The sequence below is a fragment of the Oncorhynchus masou genome, unplaced genomic scaffold, assembly GCF_036934945.1.
Source record: "Oncorhynchus masou masou isolate Uvic2021 unplaced genomic scaffold, UVic_Omas_1.1 unplaced_scaffold_1968, whole genome shotgun sequence".
Classification (NCBI taxonomy): Eukaryota; Metazoa; Chordata; class Actinopteri; order Salmoniformes; family Salmonidae; genus Oncorhynchus; species Oncorhynchus masou.
The window spans coordinates 41,114-67,610 of record NW_027008461.1 but is presented as its reverse complement, the minus strand read 5'-3'; the positions used below and the strand labels follow the sequence as shown (position 1 = coordinate 67,610).

Genomic DNA, 26,497 nt, shown 5'->3' with positions numbered 1-26,497 from the left:
GATCAGTACAGGGAGGGGTTGGTTCTGTTCTCAGGTTGACAGAGGATCAGTACAGGGAGGGGTTGGTTGGTTCTGTTCTCCTCAGGTTGACAGAGGATCAGTACAGGGAGGGGTTGGTTCTGTTCTCCTCAGGTTGACAGATGATCAGTACAGGGAGGGGTTGGTTCTGTTCTCCTCAGGTTGACAGAGGATCAGTACAGGGAGGGGGTTGGTTCTGTTCTCAGGTTGACAGAGGATCAGTACAGGGAGGGGTTGGTTCTGTTCTCCTCAGGTTGACAGAGGATCAGTACAGGGAGGGGGTTGGTTCTGTTCTCAGGTTGACAGAGGATCAGTACAGGGAGGGGTTGGTTGGTTCTGTTCTCAGGTTGACAGAGGATCAGTACAGGGAGGGGTTGGTTCTGTTCTACTCAGGTTGACAGAGGATCAGTACAGGGAGGGGTTGGTTCTGTTCTCCTCAGGTTGACAGAGGATCAGTACAGGGAGGGGTTGGTTCTGTTCTCCTCAGGTTGACAGAGGATCAGTACAGGGAGGGGTTGGTTCTGTTCTACTCAGGTTGACAGAGGATCAGTACAGGGAGGGGTTGGTTGGTTCTGTTCTCCTCAGGTTGACAGAAGATCAGTACAGGGAGGGGTTGGTTCTGTTCTCAGGTTGACAGATGATCAGTACAGGGAGGGGTTGGTTCTGTTCTCCTCAGGTTGACAGAGGATCAGTACAGGGAGGGGTTGGTTGGTTCTGTTCTCAGGTTGACAGAGGATCAGTACAGGGAGGGGTTGGTTCTGTTCTCCTCAGGTTGACAGAGGATCAGTACAGGGAGGGGTTGGTTCTGTTCTCAGGTTGACAGAGGATCAGTACAGGGAGGGGTTGGTTGGTTCTGTTCTCAGGTTGACAGAGGATCAGTACAGGGAGGGGTTGGTTCTGTTCTCCTCAGGTTGACAGAGGATCAGTACAGGGAGGGGTTGGTTGGTTCTGTTCTCAGGTTGACAGAGGATCAGTACAGGGAGGGGTTGGTTGGTTCTGTTCTCAGGTTGACAGAGGATCAGTACAGGGAGGGGTTGGTTGGTTCTGTTCTCAGGTTGACAGAGGATCAGTACAGGGAGGGGTTGGTTCTGTTCTCCTCAGGTTGACAGAGGATCAGTACAGGGAGGGGTTGGTTGGTTCTGTTCTCCTCAGGTTGACAGAGGATCAGTACAGGGAGGGGTTGGTTCTGTTCTCAGGTTGACAGAGGATCAGTACAGGGAGGGGTTGGTTCTGTTCTCCTCAGGTTGACAGAGGATCAGTACAGGGAGGGGTTGGTTCTGTTCTCCTCAGGTTGACAGAGGATCAGTACAGGAAGGGGTTGGTTCTGTTCTCCTCAGGTTGACAGAGGATCAGTACAGGAAGGGGTTGGTTCTGTTCTCCTCAGGTTGACAGAGGATCAGTACAGGGAGGGGTTGGTTCTGTTCTCCTCAGGTTGACAGAGGATCAGTACAGGGAGGGGTTGGTTCTGTTCTCCTCAGGTTGACAGAGGATCAGTACAGGGAGGGGTTGGTTCTGTTCTCCTCAGGTTGACAGAGGATCAGTACAGGAAGGGGTTGGTTCTGTTCTCCTCAGGTTGACAGAGGATCAGTACAGGGAGGGGTTGGTTCTGTTCTCCTCAGGTTGACAGAGGATCAGTACAGGAAGGGGTTGGTTCTGTTCTCCTCAGGTTGACAGAGGATCAGTACAGGGAGGGGTTGGTTCTGTTCTCCTCAGGTTGACAGAGGATCAGTACAGGGAGGGGTTGGTTCTGTTCTCCTCAGGTTGACAGAGGATCAGTACAGGGAGGGGTTGGTTCTGTTCTCCTCAGGTTGACAGAGGATCAGTACAGGGAGGGGTTGGTTCTGTTCTCCTCAGGTTGACAGAGGATCAGTACAGGGAGGGGTTGGTTCTGTTCTCCTCAGGTTGACAGAGGATCAGTACAGGGAGGGGTTGGTTCTGTTCTCCTCAGGTTGACAGAGGATCAGTACAGGGAGGGGTTGGTTCTGTTCTCCTCAGGTTGACAGAGGATCAGTACAGGGAGGGGTTGGTTCTGTTCTCCTCAGGTTGACAGAGGATCAGTACAGGGAGGGGTTGGTTCTGTTCTCCTCAGGTTGACAGAGGATCAGTACAGGGAGGGGTTGGTTCTGTTCTCCTCAGGTTGACAGATGATCAGTACAGGGAGGGGTTGGTTCTGTTCTCCTCAGGTTGACAGAGGATCAGTACAGGGAGGGGTTGGTTCTGTTCTCAGGTTGACAGAGGATCAGTACAGGGAGGGGTTGGTTCTGTTCTCCTCAGGTTGACAGAGGATCAGTACAGGGAGGGGTTGGTTCTGTTCTCCTCAGGTTGACAGAGGATCAGTACAGGGAGGGGTTGGTTGGTTCTGTTCTCAGGTTGACAGAGGATCAGTGCAGGGAGGGGTTGGTTGGTTCTGTTCTCAGGTTGACAGAGGATCAGTACAGGGAGGGGTTGGTTGGTTCTGTTCTCCTCAGGTTGACAGAGGATCAGTACAGGGAGGGGTTGGTTCTGTTCTCCTCAGGTTGACAGAGGATCAGTACAGGGAGGGGTTGGTTCTGTTCTCCTCAGGTTGACAGAGGATCAGTACAGGGAGGGGTTGGTTCTGTTCTCAGGTTGACAGAGGATCAGTACAGGGAGGGGTTGGTTGGTTCTGTTCTCCTCAGGTTGACAGAGGATCAGTACAGGGAGGGGTTGGTTCTGTTCTCCTCAGGTTGACAGAGGATCAGTACAGGGAGGGGGTTGGTTCTGTTCTCCTCAGGTTGACAGATGATCAGTACAGGGAGGGGTTGGTTCTGTTCTCCTCAGGTTGACAGAGGATCAGTACAGGGAGGGGTTGGTTCTGTTCTCAGGTTGACAGATGATCAGTACAGGGAGGGGTTGGTTCTGTTCTACTCAGGTTGACAGAGGATCAGTACAAGGAGGGGGTTGGTTCTGTTCTCAGGTTGACAGAGGATCAGTACAGGGAGGGGTTGGTTCTGTTCTCCTCAGGTTGACAGAGGATCAGTACAGGGAGGGTTGGTTCTGTTCTCAGGTTGACAGAGGATCAGTACAGGGAGGGGTTGGTTCTGTTCTCCTCAGGTTGACAGAGGATCAGTACAGGGAGGGGTTGGTTCTGTTCTCAGGTTGACAGAGGATCAGTACAGGGAGGGGTTGGTTCTGTTCTCAGGTTGACAGAGGATCAGTACAGGGAGGGGTTGGTTCTGTTCTCCTCAGGTTGACAGAGGATCAGTACAGGGATGGGTTGGTTCTGTTCTCAGGTTGACAGAGGATCAGTACAGGGAGGGGTTGGTTCTGTTCTCCTCAGGTTGACAGAGGATCAGTACAGGGAGGGGTTGGTTCTGTTCTCAGGTTGACAGAGGATCAGTACAGGGAGGGGTTGGTTCTGTTCTCCTCAGGTTGACAGAGGATCAGTACAGGGAGGGGTTGGTTGGTTCTGTTCTCAGGTTGACAGAGGATCAGTACAGGGAGGGGTTGGTTCTGTTCTCCTCAGGTTGACAGAGGATCAGTACAGGGAGGGGTTGGTTGGTTCTGTTCTCAGGTTGACAGAGGATCAGTACAGGGAGGGGTTGGTTCTGTTCTCAGGTTGACAGAGGATCAGTACAGGGAGGGGTTGGTTCTGTTCTACTCAGGTTGACAGAGGATCAGTACAGGGAGGGGTTGGTTGGTTCTGTTCTACTCATGTTGACAGAGGATCAGTACAGGGAGGGGTTGGTTCTGTTCTCCTCAGGTTGACAGAGGATCAGTACAGGGAGGGGTTGGTTCTGTTCTACTCAGGTTGACAGAGGATCAGTACAGGGAGGGGTTGGTTCTGTTCTCCTCAGGTTGACAGAGGATCAGTACAGGGAGGGGTTGGTTCTGTTCTCCAGAGGATCAGGTTGACAGAGGATCAGTACAGGGAGGGGTTGGTTCTGTTCTCAGGTTGACAGAGGATCAGTACAGGGAGGGGTTGGTTCTGTTCTCAGGTTGACAGATGATCAGTACAGGGAGGGGTTGGTTCTGTTCTCAGGGAGGGATAGTCACATTACTCGTCATCTCGCCAGTATGCGCTGGGCTGGACTGTTCTGGACTGGACTAGCTCAGCCATGACCAGTCAGAGGTATGCCAGAAGACAGATAAATAGATCATTAGTGGGATGAATGGAATGGGCTCCTCACCTTTGTCATACTAGGAAAATGATATCTGATGTGGAGAATTAGACGTTTCTCCTAAAACAGCTGTCAACCAATAGGGCTCAATAGCTTCATCTGATACCAGTTTGCCTTGGACTGTGTGAAGGCTAGCATAAAAAAAAACAAATTTCTTAGGTTGCAGAAAGTTTAAATCCTCAAACAAATATGAACAGCCTTGTAGAGTTAAGAGTTAATAGTGGCTCCAGATCCCAAGGATCTTTCTAGAATGGAGAGCAGATGTGACTACAGGAACAAAGGAAAGGAGGACTGGAGGCAGTTACTATGTTACTGCTGCCCCCTGGTGGAGGCTGGTAGAATGGCAGCTGTTGTGACTCAACACATAACAGTCCCAGTCAGTTAGTAGGGGTCGTAGCCCAGTGATGGTATTACAGAACAGCCCCAGTCAGTTAGTAGGGTCATAGCCCAGTGATATTACAGAACAGCCCCAGTCAGTTAGTAGGGGTCATAGCCCAGTGATGATATTACAGAACAGCCCCAGTCAGTTAGTAGGGGTCATAGCCCAGTGATGATATTACAGAACAGCCCCAGTCAGTTAGTAGGGGTCATAGCCCAGTGATGATATTACAGAACAGCCCCAGTCAGTTAGTAGGGGTCATAGCCCAGTGATGATATTACAGAACAGAACAGCCCCAGTCAGTTAGTAGGGGTCATAGCCCAGTGATGATATTACAGAACAGCCCCAGTCAGTTAGTAGGGGTCATAGCCCAGTGATGATATTACAGAACAGCCCCAGTCAGTTAGTAGGGGTCATAGCCCAGTGATGATATTACAGAACAGCCCCAGTCAGTTAGTAGGGGTCATAGCCCAGTGATGATATTACAGAACAGCCCCAGTCAGTTAGTAGGGGTCATAGCCCAGTGATGATAATACAGAACAGCCCCAGTCAGTTAGTAGGGGTCATAGCCCAGTGATGATATTACAGAACAGCCCCAGTCAGTTAGTAGGGGTCGTAGCCCAGTGATGATATTACAGAACAGCCCCAGTCAGTCAGTCAGGGGTCATAGCCCAGTGATGATATTACAGAACAGAACAGCCCCAGTCAGTTAGTAGGGGTCATAGCCCAGTGATATTACAGAACAGCCCCAGTCAGTTAGTAGGGGTCATAGCCCAGTGATGATATTACAGAACAGAACAGCCCCAGTCAGTTAGTAGGGGTCATAGCCCAGTGATATATTACAGAACAGCCCCAGTCAGTTAGTAGGGGTCATAGCCCAGTGATGATATTACAGAACAGCCCCAGTCAGTTAGTAGGGTCATAGCCCAGTGATGATATTACAGAACAGCCCCAGTCAGTTAGTAGGGGTCATAGCCCAGTGATGATATTACAGAACAGCCCCAGTCAGTTAGTAGGGTCATAGCCCAGTGATGATATTACAGAACAGAACAGCCCCAGTCAGTTAGTAGGGGTCATAGCCCAGTGATATTACAGAACAGCCCCAGTCAGTTAGTAGGGGTCGTAGCCCAGTGATGATATTACAGAACAGAACCAGTCAGTCAGTTAGTAGGGTCATAGCCCAGTGATATTACAGAACAGCCCCAGTCAGTTAGTAGGGTTAGTCATAGCCCAGTGATGATATTACAGAACAGCCCCAGTCAGTTAGTAGGGGTCATAGCCCAGTGATGATATTACAGAACAGCCCCAGTCAGTTAGTAGGGGTCGTAGCCCAGTGATGATATTGCAGAACAGAACAGCCCCAGTCAGTCAGTCAGGGGTCGTAGCCCAGTGATGATATTACAGAACAGAACAGCCCCAGTCAGTTAGTAGGGGTCATAGCCCAGTGATGATATTACAGAACAGCCCCAGTCAGTTAGTAGGGGTCATAGCCCAGTGATGATATTACAGAACAGAACCCCAGTCAGTTAGTAGGGGTCATAGCCCAGTGATGATATTACAGAACAGAACAGCCCCAGTCAGTTAGTAGGGTCGTAGCCCAGTGATGATATTACAGAACAGCCCCAGTCAGTCAGTAGGGGTCATAGCCCAGTGATGATAATGCAGAACAGAACAGCCCCAGTCAGTCAGTAGGGGTCATAGCCCAGTGATGATAATGCAGAACAGAACAGCCCCAGTCAGTTAGTAGGGGTCAGAACAGCCCCAGCCAGTTAGGAGGGGTCAGTGATGATATTACAGAACAGCAGTTAGTAGGGGTCGTAGCCCAGTGATGATATTACAGAACAGCCCCAGTCAGTTAGGGGGGTCGTAGCCCAGTGATGATATTACAGAACAGCCCCAGTCAGTTAGTAGGGGTCATAGCCCAGTGATGATATTACAGAACAGCCCCAGTCAGTTAGGAGGGGTCAGCCCAGTGATGATATTACAGAACAGAACAGCCCCAGTCAGTTAGTAGGGGTCGTAGCCCAGTGATGATATTACAGAACAGCCCAGTCAGTTAGTAGGGGTCATAGCCCAGTGATGATATTACAGAACAGAACAGCCCCAGTCAGTTAGTAGGGGTCGTAGCCCAGTGATGATATTACAGAACAGCCCCAGTCAGTTAGTAGGGGTCATAGCCCAGTGATGATATTACAGAACAGAACAGCCCAGTCAGTTAGTAGGGGTCATAGCCCAGTGATGATATTACAGAACAGCCCCAGTCAGTTAGTAGGGGTCGTAGGGATGATCATCAGCCCAGTGATGATATTACAGAACAGCCCCAGTCAGTTAGTAGGGGTCATAGCCCAGTGATGATATTACAGAACAGCCCCAGTCAGTTAGTAGGGGTCATAGCCCAGTGATGATATTACAGAACAGCAGTCCCAGTCAGTTAGTAGTGGTCATAGCCCAGTGATGATATTACAGAACAGAACAGCCCCAGTCAGTTAGTTGGGGTCGTAGCCCAGTGATGATATTACAGAACAGCCCCAGTCAGTTAGTAGGGGTCATAGCCCAGTGATGATATTACAGAACAGAACAGCCCCAGTCAGTTAGTAGGGGTCATAGCCCAGTGATGATATTACAGAACAGAACAGCCCAGTCAGTTAGTAGGGGTCATAGCCCAGTGATGATATTACAGAACAGCCCCAGTCAGTTAGTAGGGGTCATAGCCCAGTGATGATATTACAGAACAGAACAGTCCCAGTCAGTTCAGTTAGGAGGGGTCATAGCCCAGTGATGATATTACAGAACAGCCCCAGTCAGTTAGGAGGGGTCATAGCCCAGTGATGATATTACAGAACAGCCCCAGTCAGTTAGTAGGGGTCGTAGCCCAGTGATGATATTACAGAACAGCCCCAGTCAGTTAGTAGGGGGTCGTAGCCCAGTGATGATATTACAGAACAGAACAGCCCCAGTCAGTTAGTAGGGTCATAGCCCAGTGATGATATTACAGAACAGAACAGCCCCAGTCAGTTAGTAGGGGTCGTAGCCCAGTGATGATATTACAGAACAGCCCCAGTCAGTTAGTAGGGGTCGTAGCCCAGTGATGATATTACAGAACAGCCCCAGTCAGTTAGTAGGGGTCGTAGCCCAGTGATGATATTACAGAACAGCCCCAGTCAGTTAGTAGGGGTCGTAGCCCAGTGATGATATTACAGAACAGAACAGCCCCAGTCAGTTAGTAGGGGTCATAGCCCAGTGATGATATTACAGAACAGAACAGCCCCAGTCAGTTAGTAGGGGTCGTAGCCCAGTGATGATATTACAGAACAGCCCCAGTCAGTTAGTAGGGGTCATAGCCCAGTGATGATATTACAGAACAGCCCCAGTCAGTCAGTCAGGGGTCATAGCCCAGTGATGATATTACAGAACAGAACAGTCCCAGTCAGTTAGTAGGGGTCGTAGCCCAGTGATGATATTACAGAACAGAACAGCCCCAGTCAGTTAGTAGGGGTCACAGCCCAGTGATGATATTACAGAACAGAACAGCCCCAGTCAGTTAGTAGGGGTCACAGCCCAGTGATGATATTACAGAACAGCCCCAGTCAGTTAGTAGGGGTCATAGCCCAGTGATGATATTACAGAACAGCCCCAGTCAGTTAGTAGGGGTCATAGCCCAGTGATGATATTACAGAACAGAACAGCCCAGTCAGTTAGTAGGGGTCACAGCCCAGTGATGATATTACAGAACAGAACAGCCCCAGTCAGTTAGTAGGGGTCGTAGCCCAGTGATGATATTACAGAACAGCCCCAGTCAGTTAGTAGGGGTCGTAGCCCAGTGATGATATTACAGAACAGTCCCAGTCAGTTAGTAGGGGTCGTAGCCCAGTGATGATATTACAGAACAGCCCCAGTCAGTTAGTAGGGGTCGTAGCCCAGTGATATTACAGAACAGTCCCAGTCAGTTAGTAGGGGTCGTAGCCCAGTGATGATATTACAGAACAGCCCCAGTCAGTTAGGAGGGGTCATAGCCCAGTGATGATATTACAGAACAGAACAGCCCCAGTCAGTTAGTAGGGGTCATAGCCCAGTGATGATATTACAGAACAGCCCCAGTCAGTTAGTAGGGGTCTTAGCCCAGTGATGGTATTACAGAACAGCCCCAGTCAGTTAGGAGGGGTCATAGCCCAGTGATGATATTACAGAACAGCCCCAGTCAGTTAGTAGGGGTCATAGCCCAGTGATGATATTACAGAACAGTCCCAGTCAGTTAGTAGGGGTCATAGCCCAGTGATGATATTACAGAACAGCCCCAGTCAGTTAGTAGGGTCGTAGCCCAGTGATGATATTACAGAACAGCCCCAGTCAGTTGGAGTGATGAATCATGTTTCCACCATCTGGCTGTGATGATATTACAGAACAGCCCCAGTCAGTTAGATGTGGACATGTCTCCCCAGGAGAACCCAGTGATGATATAACTACAGAACAGCCCCAGTCAGTTAGGAGGGGTCGTAGCCCAGTGATGATATTACAGAACAGCCCCAGTCAGTTAGAGGGGTCGTAGCCCAGTGATGATATTACAGAACAGCCCCAGTCAGTTAGTAGGGTCAACCAGCCCAGTGATGATATTACAGAACAGCCCCAGTCAGTTAGAGATGTCTGGACAGCTTCCAGATGATATTACAGAACAGCCCCAGTCAGTTAGAGGGGTCGAGCCCTGTGATGATATTACAGAACAGCCCCAGTCAGTTAGGAGGGGTCGTAGGCCAGTGATGATATTACAGAACAGCCCCAGTCAGTTAGGGGGGGGTCGTCTCCCCAAGACCAAGTTAACCAGTGATGATATTACAGAACAGCCCCAGTCAGTTAGGAGGGGTCGTCCCCAGAGCCCAGTGATGATATTACAGAACAGCCCCAGTCAGTTAGATGTGGGTGTCGAGCCCAGTGATGATATTACAGAACAGCCCCAGTCAGTTAGTAGGGTCCCAGTGATGATATTACAGAACAGCCCCAGTCAGTTAGTAGGGGTCATGCCCAGTGATGATATTACAGAACAGCCCCAGTCAGTTAGTAGGGGACGTAGCCCAGTGATATTACAGAACAGCCCCAGTCAGTTAGGAGGGGTCGTAGCCCAGTGATGATATTACAGAACAGCCCCAGTCAGTTAGTAGGGGTCATAGCCCAGTGATGATATTACAGAACAGCCCCAGTCAGTTAGTAGGGGTCTAACTGATGTGATGATATTACAGAACAGCCCCAGTCAGTTAGTAGGGTCATCCCAGTCAGTTAGTAGGGTCCCCAGTGATGATATTACAGAACAGAACCCCAGTCAGTTAGTAGGGGTCATAGCCCAGTGATGATATTACAGAACAGAACAGTCCCAGTCAGTCTAGTTTGTAGCCCAGTATATTACAGAACAGCCCTGTCAGTCAGATGGGACATCATAGCCCAGTGATGATATTACAGAACATGTCCCAGTCAGTTAGTAGATGGGTCTCCCCAGTGTCTAACTGATGTACAGAACATGAAGAGTCCCAGTCACTGATGTAGAGGGGTCATAGCCCAGTGAGTACAGAACAGATGTGGACAGCCCCAGTCAGTTAGTAGGGGCGAGCCCAGTGATGGTATTACAGAACAGACACAGCCCCAGTCAGTTAGTAGGGGTCGTAGCCCAGTGATGATATTACAGAACAGCCCTAGTCAGTTAGGAGGGGTCATGTCCCAGTGATGATATTACAGAACAGAACAGCCCCAGTCAACTTAGTAGGGGTCATAGCCCAGTGATGATATTACAGAACAGAACAGTTCCAGTCAGTTAGTAGGGGTCATAGTACCCTGTGATGATATTACAGAACAGAACAGCCCCAGTCAGTTAGTAGGGTCGTAGAGTGATGGTATTACAGAACAGAACAGCCCCAGTCAGTTAGTAGGGGTCAGTAGCCCAGTGATGATATTACAGAACAGCCCCAGTCAGTTAGAGGGGTCGACCCCAGTGATAATATTACAGAACAGAACAGCCCCAGTCAGTTAGTAGGGGTCATAGCCCAGTGATGATATTACAGAACAGAACAGCCCCAGTCAGTTAGTAGGGGTCATAGCCCTGATGTGATGATATTACAGAACAGTCCCAGTCAGTTAGTAGGGGTCGGCATAGCCCAGTGATGATATTACAGAACAGAACAGCCCCAGTCAGTTAGTAAGGGTGATAGCCCAGTGATGATATTACAGAACAGTCCCAGTCAGTCAGTAGGGGTCGTAGCCCAGTGATGATATTACAGAACAGAACAGCCCCAGTCAGTTAGTAGGGGTCGTAGCCCAGTGATGATATTACAGAACAGAACAGCCCCAGTCAGTTAGGAGGGGTCATAGCCCAGTGATGATATTACAGAACAGCCCCAGTCAGTTAGTAGGGGTCATAGCCCAGTGATGATATTACAGAACAGCCCCAGTCAGTTAGTAGGGGTCGTAGCCCAGTGATGATATTACAGAACAGCCCCAGTCAGTTAGTAGGGGTCATAGCCCAGTGATGATATTACAGAACAGCCCCAGTCAGTTAGTAGGGATCGTAACCCAGTGATGATATTACAGAACAGAACAGCCCCAGTCAGTTAGGAGGGGTCATAGCCCAGTGATGATATTACAGAACAGCCCCAGTCAGTTAGTAGGGTCGTAGCCCAGTGATGATATTACAGAACAGCCCCAGTCAGTTAGTATGGGGTCATAGCCCAGTGATGATATTACAGAACAGCCCCAGTCAGTTAGTAGTGGTCATAGCCCAGTGATGATATTACAGAACAGCCCCAGTCAGTTAGTAGTGGTCATAGCCCAGTGATGATATTACAGAACAGCCCCAGTCAGTTAGTAGGGGTCATAGCCCAGTGATGATATTACAGAACAGCCCCAGTCAGTTAGTAGGGGTCATAGCCCAGTGATGATATTACAGAACAGCCCCAGTCAGTTAGTAGGGGTCATAGCCCAGTGATGATATTACAGAACAGAACAGCCCCAGTCAGTTAGTAGGGGTCGAGCCCAGTGATGATATTACAGAACAGCCCCAGTCAGTCAGTAGGGGTCATAGCCCAGTGATGATATTACAGAACAGCCCCAGTCAGTTAGTAGTGGTCATAGCCCAGTGATGATATTACAGAACAGCCCCAGTCAGTTAGAGGGGTCACAGCCCAGTGATGATATTACAGAACAGCCCCAGTCAGTTAGTAGTGGTCATAGCCCAGTGATGATATGCTATAGAACAGAACAGCCCCAGTCAGTTAGACAGTGGTCATATAGCCCAGTGATGATATTACAGAACAGCCCCAGTCAGTTAGTAGGGGTGATAATATAGCCCAGGCACTATGCTGTGATATTACAGAACAGAACAGCCCCAGTCAGTATTAGGGTCAGGCATACAGCCACAGTGATGATATTACAGAACAGCCCCAGTCAGTTAGTAGGGGTCGTAGCCCAGTGATGATATTACAGAACAGCCCCAGTCAGTTAATGTAGGGGTCATAGCCCAGTGATGATATTAGACCAGAACAGCCCCAGTCAGTTAGTAGGGACCGAAGTGATGATATTACAGAACAGCCCCAGTCAGTTAGTAGGGGTCATAGCCCAGTGATGATATTACAGAACAGAACAGCCCCAGTCAGTTAGGGAGGGGTAGCCCAGTGATGATATTACAGAACAGCCCCAGTCAGTTAGTAGGGATAATGTCCAGACACAGTGTGATGATATTACAGAACAGCCCCAGTCAGTTAGTAGGGGTCGTAGCCCAGTGATGATATTACAGAACAGCCCTCAGTTAGTAGGGTCGTAGCCCAGTGATGATATTACAGAACAGCCCCAGTCAGTTAGTAGTGGTGTAAATCCAGGCATATACCACTTGACTGTGGATCAGTGGAAACTTGTTCTCTGGAGTGATGAATCATGTTTCACCATCTGTGCTGTCTGATGACCAGACAATATCTGAGTTTGGCGGATGCCATGTATTACCTTCCCCAAAGCACAGTGCCAAATGTGTAAAGGAGGAATAATGGTCTGGGGCTGTTTTTCATGGTTCAGGGCCCCTTAGTTCCAGTGAAGGGAAATATTAACACTACAGTATACAATGACATTCTAGATGATTCTGTGCTTCCAACTTTGTGGCAACCGCTTGGGGTATTCAAAGGCCATTTCACTATGCTGTGATAATGTTTCACCATGATAATGCCCCCATGGACCCAAGTGAGGTCCAATCAGAAATGGTTTGTGGAGATCATGTGTGAAGAACTATGACTGTCCTGTATAGTTTACACATAATTTAGGTCATGTAGTGGATGTTATAGCAATCTGTTGGTTGTTGTGGCATCAGCTGTGGAATCCGTCCCCAGTGATTGGCTCCGTCCCCAGGCAGCCTGTCTCTCTCTCTCTCTCTCTCTCTCTCTCTCTCTCTCTCTCTCCAACACACCAGTCAGAATGTCAGTCAGCCCCCCTCGACTCAGCACTTCTACCATGAGGACACGACCTAGGAGTCTGGTGAAGACCAAGTTAACCTTCTTCTGGTTTAGTTGTACTATGTCTAACTGATATGGACATGTCTCCCCAGAGTACCCTGTCTAACTGATGTGGATATGTCTCCCCAGAGTACCCTGTCTAACTGATGTGGACATGTCTCCCAGAGTACCCTGTCTAACTGATGTGGACATGTCTCCCAGAGTACCCTGTCTAACTGATGTGACATGTCTCCCCAGAGTACCCTGTCTAACTGATGTGGACATGTCTCCCCAGAGTACCCTGTCTAACTGATGTGGACATGTCTCCCCAGAGTACCCTGTCTAACTGATGTGGACATGTCTCCCCAGAGTACCCTGTCTAACTGATGTGGACATGTCTCCCCAGAGTACCCTGTCTAACTGATGTGGACATGTCTCCCAGAGTACCCTGTCTAACTGATGTGTGATAATGTATCTCCCCAGAGTACACCTGTCTAACTGATGTGGACATGTCTCCCCAGAGTACCCTGTCTAACTGATGTGGACATGTCTCCCCAGAGTACCCTGTGATAACTGATGTGGACATGTCTCCCCAGAGTACCCTGTCTAACTGATGTGGACATGTCTCCCCAGAGTACCCTGTCTTAGAACTGATGTGGACATGCTCCCCAGAGTACCCTGTCTAACTGATGTGGACATGTCTCCCCAGAGTACCCTGTCTAACTGATGTGGACATGTCTCCCCAGAGTACCCTGTCTAACTGATGTGGACATGTCTCCCCAGAGTACCCTGTCTAACTGATGTGGACATGTCTCCCCAGAGTACCCTGTCTAACTGATGTGGACATGTCTCCCCAGAGTACCCTGTCTATGATGGAGGACATGACAGACGAGAGGGGGAACAACTGTTCTGATAGAGGACGAGGCCGTCACCCAGAGAGGTCTGAGGAGGTCCCAGAGTGTCAAGATCGTGCGGCAAAGCCCGCTGATGTAAGTCTGGCCATAACACGCTGTAGAGATGTCTGTCTGAATATAACACACTGTAGAGATGTCTGTCTGAATATAACACGCTGTAGAGATGTCTGTCTGAATATAACACGCTGTAGAGATGTCTGTCTGAATATAACACGCTGTAGAGATGTCTGTCTGAATATAACACGCTGTATAGATGTCTGTCTATAACACTCTGTAGAGATGTCTGTCTATAACACGCTGTAGAGATGTCTGTCTGTCTATAACACGCTGTAGAGATGTCTGTCTGAATATAACACGCTGTAGAGATGTCTGTCTGAATAACTACATTGACAGGCCAGGCATACAGCCACTATGCTGTGATAATGTATTAGACCAGGCATACAGCCACTATGCTGTGATGATGTATTAGACCAGGCATATAGCCACTATGCTGTGATAATGTATTAGACCAGGCATACAGCCACTATGCTGTGATGATGTATTAGGCCAGGCATATAGCCACTATGCTGTGATAATGTATTAGACCAGGCATACAGCCACTATGCTGTGATGATGTATTAGACCAGGCATATAGCCACTATGCTGTGATAATGTATTAGACCAGGCATACAGCCACTATGCTGTGATAATGTATTAGACCAGACACTATGCTGTGATAATGTATTAGACCAGGCATATAGCCACTATGCTGTGATAATGTATTAGACCAGACACTATGCTGTGATAATGTATTAGACCAGGCATATAGCCACTATGCTGTGATAATGTATTAGGCCAGGCATATAGCCACTATGCTGTGATAATGTATTAGGCCAGGCATATAGCCACTATGCTGTGATAATGTATTAGGCCAGGCATATAGCCACTATGCTGTGATAATGTATTAGACCAGGCATATAGCCACTATGCTGTGATAATGTATTAGACCAGGCATATAGCCACTATGCTGTGATGATGTATTAGGCCAGGCATATAGCCACTATGATGTGATAATGTATTAGGCCAGGCATATAGCCACTATGCTGTGATAATGTATTAGACCAGGCATACAGCCACTATGCTGTGATAATGTATTAGGCCAGGCATATAGCCACTATGATGTGATAATGTATTAGACCAGGCATATAGCCACTATGCTGTGATAATGTATTAGACCAGGCATATAGCCACTATGCTGTGATAATTAGACCAGGCATATAGCCACTATGCTGTGATAATTAGACCAGGCATATAGCCACTATGCTGTGATAATGTATTAGACCAGGTGATATAGCCACTATGATGTGATAATGTATTAGACCAGGCATATAGCCATATGATGTGATAATGTATTAGGCCAGGCATATAGCCACTATGCTGTGATAATGTATTAGACCAGGCATATAGCCACTATGCTGTGATAATGTATTAGACCAGACACTATGCTGTGATGATGTATTAGACCAGGCATATAGCCACTATGCTGTGATAATGTATTAGGCCAGGCATATAGCCACTATGCTGTGATAATGTATTAGGCCAGGCATATAGCCACTATGCTGTGATGATGTATTAGACCAGGCATATAGCCACTATGCTGTGATAATGTATTAGACCAGGCATATAGCCACTATGCTGTGATAATGTATTAGACCAGGCATATAGCCACTATGCTGTGATAATGTATTAGACCAGGCATATAGCCACTATGCTGTGATAATGTATTAGACCAGGCATATAGCAACTATGCTGTGATGATGTATTAGGCCAGGCATATAGCCACTATGATGTGATAATGTATTAGGCCAGGCATATAGCCACTATGATGTGATAATGTATTAGACCAGGCATATAGCCACTATGATGTGATAATGTATTAGGCCAGGCATATAGCCACTATGCTGTGATAATGTATTAGACCAGACACTATGCTGTGATAATGTATTAGACCAGACAATATGCTGTGATGATGTATTAGACCAGGCATATAGCCACCATGCTGTGATAATGTATGAGACCAGACAATATGCTGTGATAATGTATTAGACCAGGCATATAGCCACTATGCTGTGATGATGTATTAGACCAGGCATATAGCCACTATGCTGTGATAATGTATTAGATCAGACACTATGCTGTGATAATGTATTCAACCAGGCATATAGACACTATGCTGTGATAATGTATGAGACCAGACACTATGCTGTGATAATATATTAGACCAGACTCTATGCTGTGATAATGTATTAGACCAGGCATATAGCCACTATGCTGTGATGATGTATTAGACCAGGCATATAGACACTATAGTGTGATAATGTATTAGACCAGACAATATGCTGTGATAATGTATTAGACCAGACAATATGCTGTGATAATGTATTAGACCAGACACTATGCTGTGATAATGTATTAGACCAGACACTATGCTGCGATAATGTATTAGTGTCTATATGCCTGGTCTATGCTGTGATAATGTATTAGACCAGGCACTATGCTGTGATAATGTATTCGACCAGGCATATAGCCACTATGCTGTGATAATGTATTAGACCAGGCACTATGCGGTGATAATGTATTCAACCAGGCATATAGCCACTATGCTGTGATAATGTATTAGACCAGACACTATGCTGTGATGAATGTATTAGACCAGGCATATATGCTGTGATAATGTATTCAGGCATATAGCTATGCTGTGATGATGTATTAGACCAGACACTATGCTGTGATAATGTATTAGGGCTACTGCCCAAACCACATTCCTCCAGAACTGTTTTTATTGGGTTAAAGTTGCATTGAATGTTTAAATAAATCTGCGTTTTGCCACTGAAAGTGATCTGGACTGAGGAGAGACTGGTGACCACCTCTACAGTCTCTAGACAAGGGTCTTATTCTTCAGTCTTTTTACAAAGGGTCTGTTTCAGGAGGCTGTAATGCTTGTTATAGTATATTAACTAGGTCAGAGTTACACCAGTCTGGTCTGTTTCACGAGGCTGTAATGCTTGTTATAGTATATTAACTAGGTCAGAGTTACACCAGTCTGATGGTCTGGTTCAGGAGGCTGTAATGCTTGTTATAGTATATTAACTAGGTCAGAGTTACACCAGTCTGTAATGCTTGTTATAGTATATTAACTAGGTCAGAGTTACACCAGTCTGGTCTGGTTCAGGAGGCTGTAATGCTTGTTATAGTATATTAACTAGGTCAGAGTTACACCAGTCTGGTCTGGTTCAGGGGGCTGTAATGCTTGTTATAGTATATTAACTAGGTCAGAGTTACACCAGTCTGTAATGCTTGTTATAGTATATTAACTAGGTCAGAGTTACACCAGTCTGATGGTCTGGTTCAGGAGGCTGTAATGCTTGTTATAGTATATTAACTAGGTCAGAGTTACACCAGTCTGTAATGCTTGTTATAGTATATTAACTAGGTCAGAGTTACACCAGTCTGGTCTGGTTCAGGGGGCTGTAATGCTTGTTATAGTATATTAACTAGGTCAGAGTTACACCAGTCTGATGGTCTGGTTCAGGAGGCTGTAATGCTTGTTATAGTATATTAACTAGGTCAGAGTTACACCAGTCTGTAATGCTTGTTATAGTATATTAACTAGGTCAGAGTTACACCAGTCTGGTCTGTTTCAGGAGGCTGTAATGCTTGTTATAGTATATTAACTAGGTCAGAGTTACACCAGTCTGTAATGCTTGTTATAGTATATTAACTAGGTCAGAGTTACACCAGTCTGGTCTGGTTTACAGGAGGCTGTAATGCTTGTTATAGTATATTAACTAGGTCAGAGTTACACCAGTCTGGTCTGGTTCAGGGGGCTGTAATGCTTGTTATAGTATATTAACTAGGTCAGAGTTACACCAGTCTGTAATGCTTGTTATAGTATATTAACTAGGTCAGAGTTACACCAGTCTGATGGTCTGGTTCAGGAGGCTGTAATGCTTGTTATAGTATATTAACTAGGTCAGAGTTACACCAGTCTGTAATGCTTGTTATAGTATATTAACTAGGTCAGAGTTACACCAGTCTGATGGTCTGGTTCAGGAGGCTGTAATGCTTGTTATAGTATATTAACTAGGTCAGAGTTACACCAGTCTGTAATGCTTGTTATAGTATATTAACTAGGTCAGAGTTACACCAGTCTGTAATGCTTGTTATAGTATATTAACTAGGTCAGAGTTACACCAGTCTGATGGTCTGGTTCAGGAGGCTGTAATGCTTGTTATAGTATATTAACTAGGTCAGAGTTACACCAGTCTGTAATGCTTGTTATAGTATATTAACTAGGTCAGAGTTACACCAGTCTGATGGTCTGGTTCACGAGGCTGTAATGCTTGTTATAGTATATTAACTAGGTCAGAGTTACACCAGTCTGATGGTCTGGTTCAGGGGCTGTAATGCTTGTTATAGTATATTAACTAGGTCAGAGTTACACCAGTCTGTAATGCTTGTTATAGTATATTAACTAGGTCAGAGTTACACCAGTCTGATGGTCTGGTTCAGGGGGCTGTAATGCTTGTTATAGTATATTAACTAGGTCAGAGTTACACCAGTCTGATGGTCTGGTTCACGAGGCTGTAATGCTTGTTATAGTATATTAACTAGGTCAGAGTTACACCAGTCTGATGGTCTGGTTCAGGAGGCTGTAATGCTTGTTATAGTATATTAACTAGGTCAGTTACACCAGTCTGTAATGCTTGTTATAGTATATTAACTAGGTCAGAGTTACACCAGTCTGATGGTCTGGTTCAGGAGGCTGTAATGCTTGTTATAGTATATTAACTAGGTCAGAGTTACACCAGTCTGTAATGCTTGTTATAGTATATTAACTAGGTCAGAGTTACACCAGTCTGGTCTGGTTCAGGAGGCTGTAATGCTTGTTATAGTATATTAACTAGGTCAGAGTTACACCAGTCTGATGGTCTGTTTCAGGGGGCTGTAATGCTTGTTATAGTATATTAACTAGGTCAGAGTTACACCAGTCTGATGGTCTGGTTCAGGAGGCTGTAATGCTTGTTATAGTATATTAACTAGGTCAGAGTTACACCAGTCTGGTCTGTTTCAGGGGGCTGTAATGCTTGTTATAGTATATTAACTAGGTCAGAGTTACACCAGTCTGATGGTCTGGTTCAGGAGGCTGTAATGCTTGTTATAGTATATTAACTAGGTCAGTTACACCAGTCTGGTCTGGTTCAGGAGGCTGTAATGCTTGTTATAGTATATTAACTAGGTCAGAGTTACACCAGGCTGTAATGCTTGTTATAGTATATTAACGAGGTCAGAGTTACACCAGTCTGATGGTCTGGTTCAGGGGCTGTAATGCTTGTTATAGTATATTAACTAGGTCAGAGTTACACCAGTCTGTAATGCTTGTTATAGTATATTAACTAGGTCAGTTACACCACTGAGTCTGTAATGCTTGTTATAGTATATTAACTAGGTCAGAGTTACACCAGTCTGATGGTCTGGTTCACGAGGCTGTAATGCTTGTTATAGTATATTAACTAGGTCAGAGTTACACCAGTCTGTAATGCTTGTTATAGTATATTAACTAGGTCAGAGTTACACCAGTCTGATGGTCTGGTTCAGGGGGCTGTAATGCTTGTTATAGTATATTAACTAGGTCAGAGTTACACCAGTCTGTAATGCTTGTTATAGTATATTAACTAGGTCAGAGTTACACCAGTCTGATGGTCTGGTTCAGGAGGCTGTAATGCTTGTTATAGTATATTAACTAGGTCAGAGTTACACCAGTCTGTAATGCTTGTTATAGTATATTAACTAGGTCAGAGTTACACCAGTCTGGTCTGGTTCAGGAGGCTGTAATGCTTGTTATAGTATATTAACTAGGTCAGAGTTACACCAGTCTGGTCTGGTTCAGGAGGCTGTAATGCTTGTTATAGTATATTAACTAGGTCAGAGTTACACCAGTCTGATGGTCTGGTTCAGGAGGCTGTAATGCTTGTTATAGTATATTAACTAGGTCAGAGTTACACCAGTCTGATGGTCTGGTTCAGGAGGCTGTAATGCTTGTTATAGTATATTAACTAGGTCAGAGTTACACCAGTCTGTAATGCTTGTTATAGTATATTAACTAGGTCAGAGTTACACCAGTCTGATGGTCTGGTTCAGGGGGCTGTAATGCTTGTTATAGTATATTAACTAGGTCAGAGTTACACCAGTCTGGTCTGGTTCAGGAGGCTGTAATGCTTGTTATAGTATATTAACTAGGTCAGAGTTACACCAGTCTGGTCTGGTTCAGGAGGCTGTAATGCTTGTTATAGTATATTAACTAGGTCAGAGTTACACCAGTCTGATGTCTGTTCAGTGGGCTGTAATGCTTGTTATAGTATATTAACTAGGTCAGAGTTACACCAGTCTGATGGTCTGGTTCAGGAGGCTGTAATGCTTGTTATAGTATATTAACTAGGTCAGAGTTACACCAGTCTGATGGTCTGGTTCAGGAGGCTGTAATGCTTGTTATAGTATATTAACTAGGTCAGTTACACCAGTCTGTAATGCTTGTTATAGTATATTAACTAGGTCAGAGTTACACCAGTCTGATGGTCTGGTTTACACCAGTCTGAGGAGGCTGTAATGCTTGTTATAGTATATTAACTAGGTCAGAGTTACACCAGTCTGTAATGCTTGTTATAGTATATTAACTAGGTCAGTTACACCAGTCTGGTCTGGTTCAGGGGGCTGTAATGCTTGTTATAGTATATTAACTAGGTCAGAGTTACACCAGTCTGTAATGCTTGTTATAGTATATTAACTAGGTCAGAGTTACACCAGTCTGGTCTGTTTCAGGAGGCTGTAATGCTTGTTATAGTATATTAACTAGGTCAGAGTTACACCAGTCTGTAATGCTTGTTATAGTATATTAACTAGGTCAGAGTTACACCAGTCTGTGCTTGTCTGGTTCAGGAGGCTGTAATGCTTGTTATAGTATATTAACTAGGTCAGAGTTACACCAGTCTGATGGTCTGTTTCACGAGGCTGTAATGCTTGTTATAGTATATTAACTAGGTCAGAGTTACACCAGTCTGGTCTGTTTCAGGAGGCTGTAATGCTTGTTATAGTATATTAACTAGGTCAGAGTTACACCAGTCTGTAATGCTTGTTATAGTATATTAACTAGGTCAGAGTTACACCAGTCTGATGGTCTGTTTCACGAGGCTGTAATGCTTGTTATAGTATATTAACTAGGTCAGAGTTACACCAGTCTGGTCTGTTTCAGGAGGCTGTAATGCTTGTTATAGTATATTAACTAGGTCAGAGTTACACCAGTCTGTAATGCTTGTTATAGTATATTAACTAGGTCAGAGTTACACCAGTCTGTAATGCTTGTTATAGTATATTAACTAGGTCAGAGTTACACCAGTCTGGTCTGGTTCAGGAGGCTGTAATGCTTGTTATAGTATATTAACTAGGTCAGAGTTACACCAGTCTGTAATGCTTGTTATAGTATATTAACTAGGTCAGAGTTACACCAGTCTGATGGTCTGGTTCAGGAGGCTGTAATGCTTGTTATAGTATATTAACTAGGTCAGAGTTACACCAGTCTGGTCTGGTTCACGAGGCTGTAATGCTTGTTATAGTATATTAACTAGGTCAGAGTTACACCAGTCTGATGGTCTGGTTCAGGAGGCTGTAATGCTTGTTATAGTATATTAACTAGGTCAGAGTTACTCCAGTCTGATGATCAATACATCGTTGTCTCATCCGTTCTGTCCAACAGGCCCGTTATGGATCTCTGAAGATCAAAGGGAAGCGGAGGCCGGTTCTGACTGCTGCGACCTACAGTGCCATGTAATGTCCAGGAGACGTGACTGCTGGCTGGTGCCATGGATGGGTTTCCTTCTGTAGTGCTCTACTGTTGACCAGAGCACGGTGGGTCCTGGCTAAAAGTAGCCAACAGTAGTGCATTATGGGCCCTGGCCAACAGTAGTGCGTTATGGGCCCTGGCCAACAGTAGTGCACTAGAATGGGAATAGGCTTTTTGGGACGGACCAGGAAATCAGTCAACAATTCAGGAAGGACGACTGACGGCTCCAACATCCATATCAGTGACTCGCTACGGACATGTTTGGCCGTCCATTCCATGGAGAACGATGCTGTGGAACTGTTCTCCTGGGCCTTTAAAACTGTCCTGGGGTCTAGTTCTATTCACGCTGGGAGCGTCTGTCTTTTTTAAACTGTCCTGGGGTCTAATTCTATTCACGCTGGGAGCGTCTGTCTTTTAAACTGTCCTGGGGTCTAATTCTATTCACGCTGGGAGCGTCTGTCTTTTTTAAAACTGTCCTGGGGTCTATTTCTATTCACGCTGGGAGCGTCTGTCTTTTAAAACTGTCCTGGGGTCTAATTCTATTCACGCTGGGAGCGTCTGTCTTTTAAACTGTCCTGGGGTCTAATTCTATTCACGCTGGGAGCGTCTGTCTTTTTAAAACTGTCCTGGGGTCTAATTCTATTCACGCTGGGAGCGTCTGTCTTTTAAAACTGTCCTGGGGTCTAATTCTATTCACGCTGGGAGCGTCTGTCTTTTAAAACTGTCCTGGGGTCTAATTCTATTCACGCTGGGAGCGTCTGTCTTTTTAAACTGTCCTGGGGTCTAATTCTATTCACGCTGGGAGCGTCTGTCTTTTTAAAACTGTCCTGGGGTCTAATTCTATTCACGCTGGGAGCGTCTGTCTTTTAAACTGTCCTGGGGTCTAGTTCTATTCACGCTGGGAGCGTCTGTCTTTTAAAACTGTCCTGGGGTCTAATTCTATTCACGCTGGGAGCGTCTGTCTTTTTAAAACTGTCCTGGGGTCTAATTCTATTCACGCTGGGAGCGTCTGTCTTTTTAAAACTGTCCTGGGGTCTAATTCTATTCACGCTGGGAGCGTCTGTCTTTTTAAACTGTCCTGGGGTCTAATTCTATTCACGCTGGGAGCCGTCTGTCTTTTTAAAACTGTCCTGGGGTCTAATTCTATTCACGCTGGGAGCGTCTGTCTTTTTTAAAACTGTCCTGGGGTCTAATTCTATTCACGCTGGGAGCGTCTGTCTTTTTAAACTGTCCTGGGGTCTAATTCTATTCACGCTGGGAGCGTCTGTCTTTTTAAACTGTCCTGGGGTCTAATTCTATTCACGCTGGGAGCGTCTGTCTTTTAAAACTGTCCTGGGGTCTAATTCTATTCACGCTGGGAGCATCTGTCTTTTTTTTTTTTTTAAATGAACCATCAACTCACTATATTTATTCCGTTATTGTGACTGTGTGTGTCTGTAAAACATCGTTACAGCGGTAGCTGTACAGAAAGAATCTTAAAGGTTTTCTGTCTTTTAGTCACAAGTCTTTTTGTTGCATGGGTCTTATTTTCTGGGGTGGTCGTTTTAATGTTCGGATGTGGACTTTTTAGGATCTTGGCTTTATTTTGTTGAGGGGTTATATAATTAATTTATCTTCATTTTGTCATATATGCTGCCCTGTATTTTGAGTTTAGCCTATTTAAATAGTAGAATACATTTATAATAGTGATCATTCTGGCACACTTAAAAAGATTGTTACCAAGTAACAGCTGACCAAAAGTGTCCCTTAATCCTTCCGGAGGAATAAACCAATGAGAGAAGGGGAACAGAGAAGCCTGTTAGATGTGTCCCAAATGGCATCATTCCCTATACAGGGCACTACCCAATGGGCCCTGCTCTAAAGTAGTGCACTACTTAGGGAATAGGGTGCCATTAGGGATGCAAACCCAATGTTGATGTTTGTGTTGACCGTAACTGGCCTGTCCAGTTTGAATGACTGTATTTCCTGTTTTAGATTTTGGAACAAAGCTTTTTTTTTCTCATAACCAATGTTTTTGCACCCTCTTCCAAAACGATGTCCTTTTGTAAGGCTTTGATGTCATCTGTTTCAGAATGTGTCCTGCTGCATTCTGGGATGCTTTTAACCATGTGATGAAATCTATTTAATACCAAAGCTTTATCTACTAAACCAGTGACCTCGGTCTGATTCGTGTGGGAATGTATCATAGAGGTGTTGTAAATAAATTTATACATTCAAAAATGTCTGCATGATCATGTGGTTTTCAACAAAACAATGGCAACAAGTGGAATATAATGCATTACTACCAATCAACAGCTGATAGGGATTCCTCTGATGGGACTTCTAGTCGTCACATTTCATTTGTCACCTGCAGATTATAACCGATGTAGACCTTAGTGACATTCTGACTGACAAGCTCTTTCCCAACGACACAGAGTCATGACCCAGAATGGCCATCATCATTCAAAGGTCAGACCACAATCACAGAAAACCCTCCCGGCCTCATCTGTCAGGAGAGACGGTCGGTGTATCACCCAGCCTAGATGTGTGTCCCAAATGGAGCCTGTAATGCTATGGGATAAAAGTAGTGCTGCTATATAGGTAATAAGGTTCCATTTGGGATTCAGACTGGGGCCTGGCTGAGGATACAGACTGGGGCCTGGCTGAGGATACAGACTGGGGCCTGGCTGAGGATACAGACTGGGGCCTGGCTGAGGATACAGACTGGGGCCTGGCTGAGGATACAGACTGGGGCCTGGCTGAGGATACAGACTGGGGCCTGGCTGAGGACTCGGCTGGGGCCTGGCTGAGGATACAGACTGGGGCCTGGCTGAGGATACAGACTGGGGCCTGGCTGAGGATACAGACTGGGGCCTGGCTGAGGATACAGACTGGGGCCTGGCTGAGGATACAGACTGGGGCCTGGCTGAGGATACAGACTGGGGCCTGGCTGAGGATACAGACTGGGGCCTGGCTGAGGACTCGGGCTGGGGCCTGGCTGAGGATACAGGCTGGGGCCTAGATGAGGATTCAGGCCTGCTCTGGACACAAAAAGCCTGGAGCTGGGGGATGTCTGTATTACAGACTCAACCTATCTGGGAATCATTATTTAAATTCATATTTTTTATTTAACTAGGCAAGTCAGTTAAGAACAAATTCTTATTTTCAATGACGGCCTGGGAACAGCAGGTTAACTGCCTGTTCAGGGGCAGAACGACAGATTTGTACCTTGTCAGCTCGGGATTTGAACTTGCAACCTTCCGGTTACTAGCCCAACGCTCTTAATTGACAAGCACATACACCCTAAGGCTGGATGGTCTATCTGCTTACTATATTGAGCCCCATACTCTGCTGGCGGTCCGGAACCAGAACGGAGCCAACTTGGTCGGGCTTCGACCCCTGGTATCATACAAACACAACACATAGTGGAATGTGGAGAATTACAGGAAATTTGTTTTAAAATGGCAAAATGTTCTCTCTGCAAACAAGAAGGGTGTAAATAGTTTGAACATGTTTGGGGTCGAATAGGTTGTGAGGTGGGGTTTGTTACTACGCCGATAAATAACGATGTCCTAGGTGGCAAAGGTTCGGATGGATATTTCCCTCCCCACCTCAATGGGCCCCCCCATATAATATTTATATTATTATTATACTTGTATTGTGTGTGAATATTCCTTTGTCATCCTGTTGTTGTTATTACCGGGAGGTAAGTACCCTTCTCTGGCCAGTTCTCTTCAAGGCACTCACAATGGATTTAATTTCCCCAGTTCTAATCGCCTCCACCAGGGGTCGCTGTGGAACATTCAAATCAGAAAAAAGAGAGGACTTTGGTATTCAATGCAACGAATTTTGGGATTCCACATTTCCCATAGTACACCAACTTGACCAGAAACACATTTAACATGGTTTGAATAAAACAGAGTCAAATTGTTAACATGACATGGTGCAGCTAACTATATTTATATTGATTATAGCAACATCCTTCCATGAGTTAACCTTCACTAAATCAGTTCATTCAGAGGAACAGTCAATGATTTATTAAATATTGTTGATTACTAAAACACACCCACCACGTGTTTAGAGTGCTGATTGATGCTGAACTATGAGGGATGAATTTGTAAGTCGCTCTGGATAAGAGCGTCTGCTAAAGAGCGTCTGCTAAATGACTTAAATGTAATGTAAATGGATGATGTACATCAACAACACAAAACAATTAGTAAAGAAGAGGTTCATTGACAGTGTTATTCACAGCAGTGTGATGAGTGTTGACATGATGAAGAGCAGTGTGATGAGATGATGAAGAGCAGTGTATGGGGGATGGGGAGGAAGGGATGGGGGATGGTGGATGGGGGATGAAGATGGTGGATGGGGGATGGTGGATGGGGATGAAGATGGTGGATGAAGGGATGGGGGAAAGGAGTGATGGGATGAAGGGATGGGAGATGAAGGATGACGGGATGGTGGGTGAAGGATGAAGGGATGGTGGATGAAGGGATGAAGTATGGGGATGGAGGATGAAGTGAAGGGATGGGGGATGAAGTGATGAAGTGAAGGGATGGAGGGATGAAGTGAAGGGAGGATGAAGGGATGGGGGATGAAGGATGGTGGTATGGGGATGAAGGATGAAGGGATGGGGGAAAGGAGGGATGGGAGATGAAGGATGAAGGGATGAAGTGAAGGGATGAAGTGGAGGGATGAAGTGAAGGGGGATGAAGGGATGAAGTGGAGGGATGGGGGAT

At 45.9% G+C, this 26,497-nt stretch overlaps 1 protein-coding gene across 1 annotated transcript in view; it reads left to right on the top strand.

Annotated features, from left to right (window-relative positions):
- Positions 1-13,173, top strand: part of LOC135532650 (uncharacterized) — a gene marked incomplete at its 5' end in the record, with an annotated part of 36,031 nt that extends 22,858 nt beyond the window's left edge. Inside the window, one exon of the mRNA XM_064960117.1 lies at positions 13,140-13,173. Within this exon, the coding sequence (XP_064816189.1) occupies positions 13,140-13,153 (14 nt within the window). The remainder of the gene's footprint in view (positions 1-13,139) is intronic.
- Between the last annotated feature and the right edge of the window lie 13,324 nt (positions 13,174-26,497).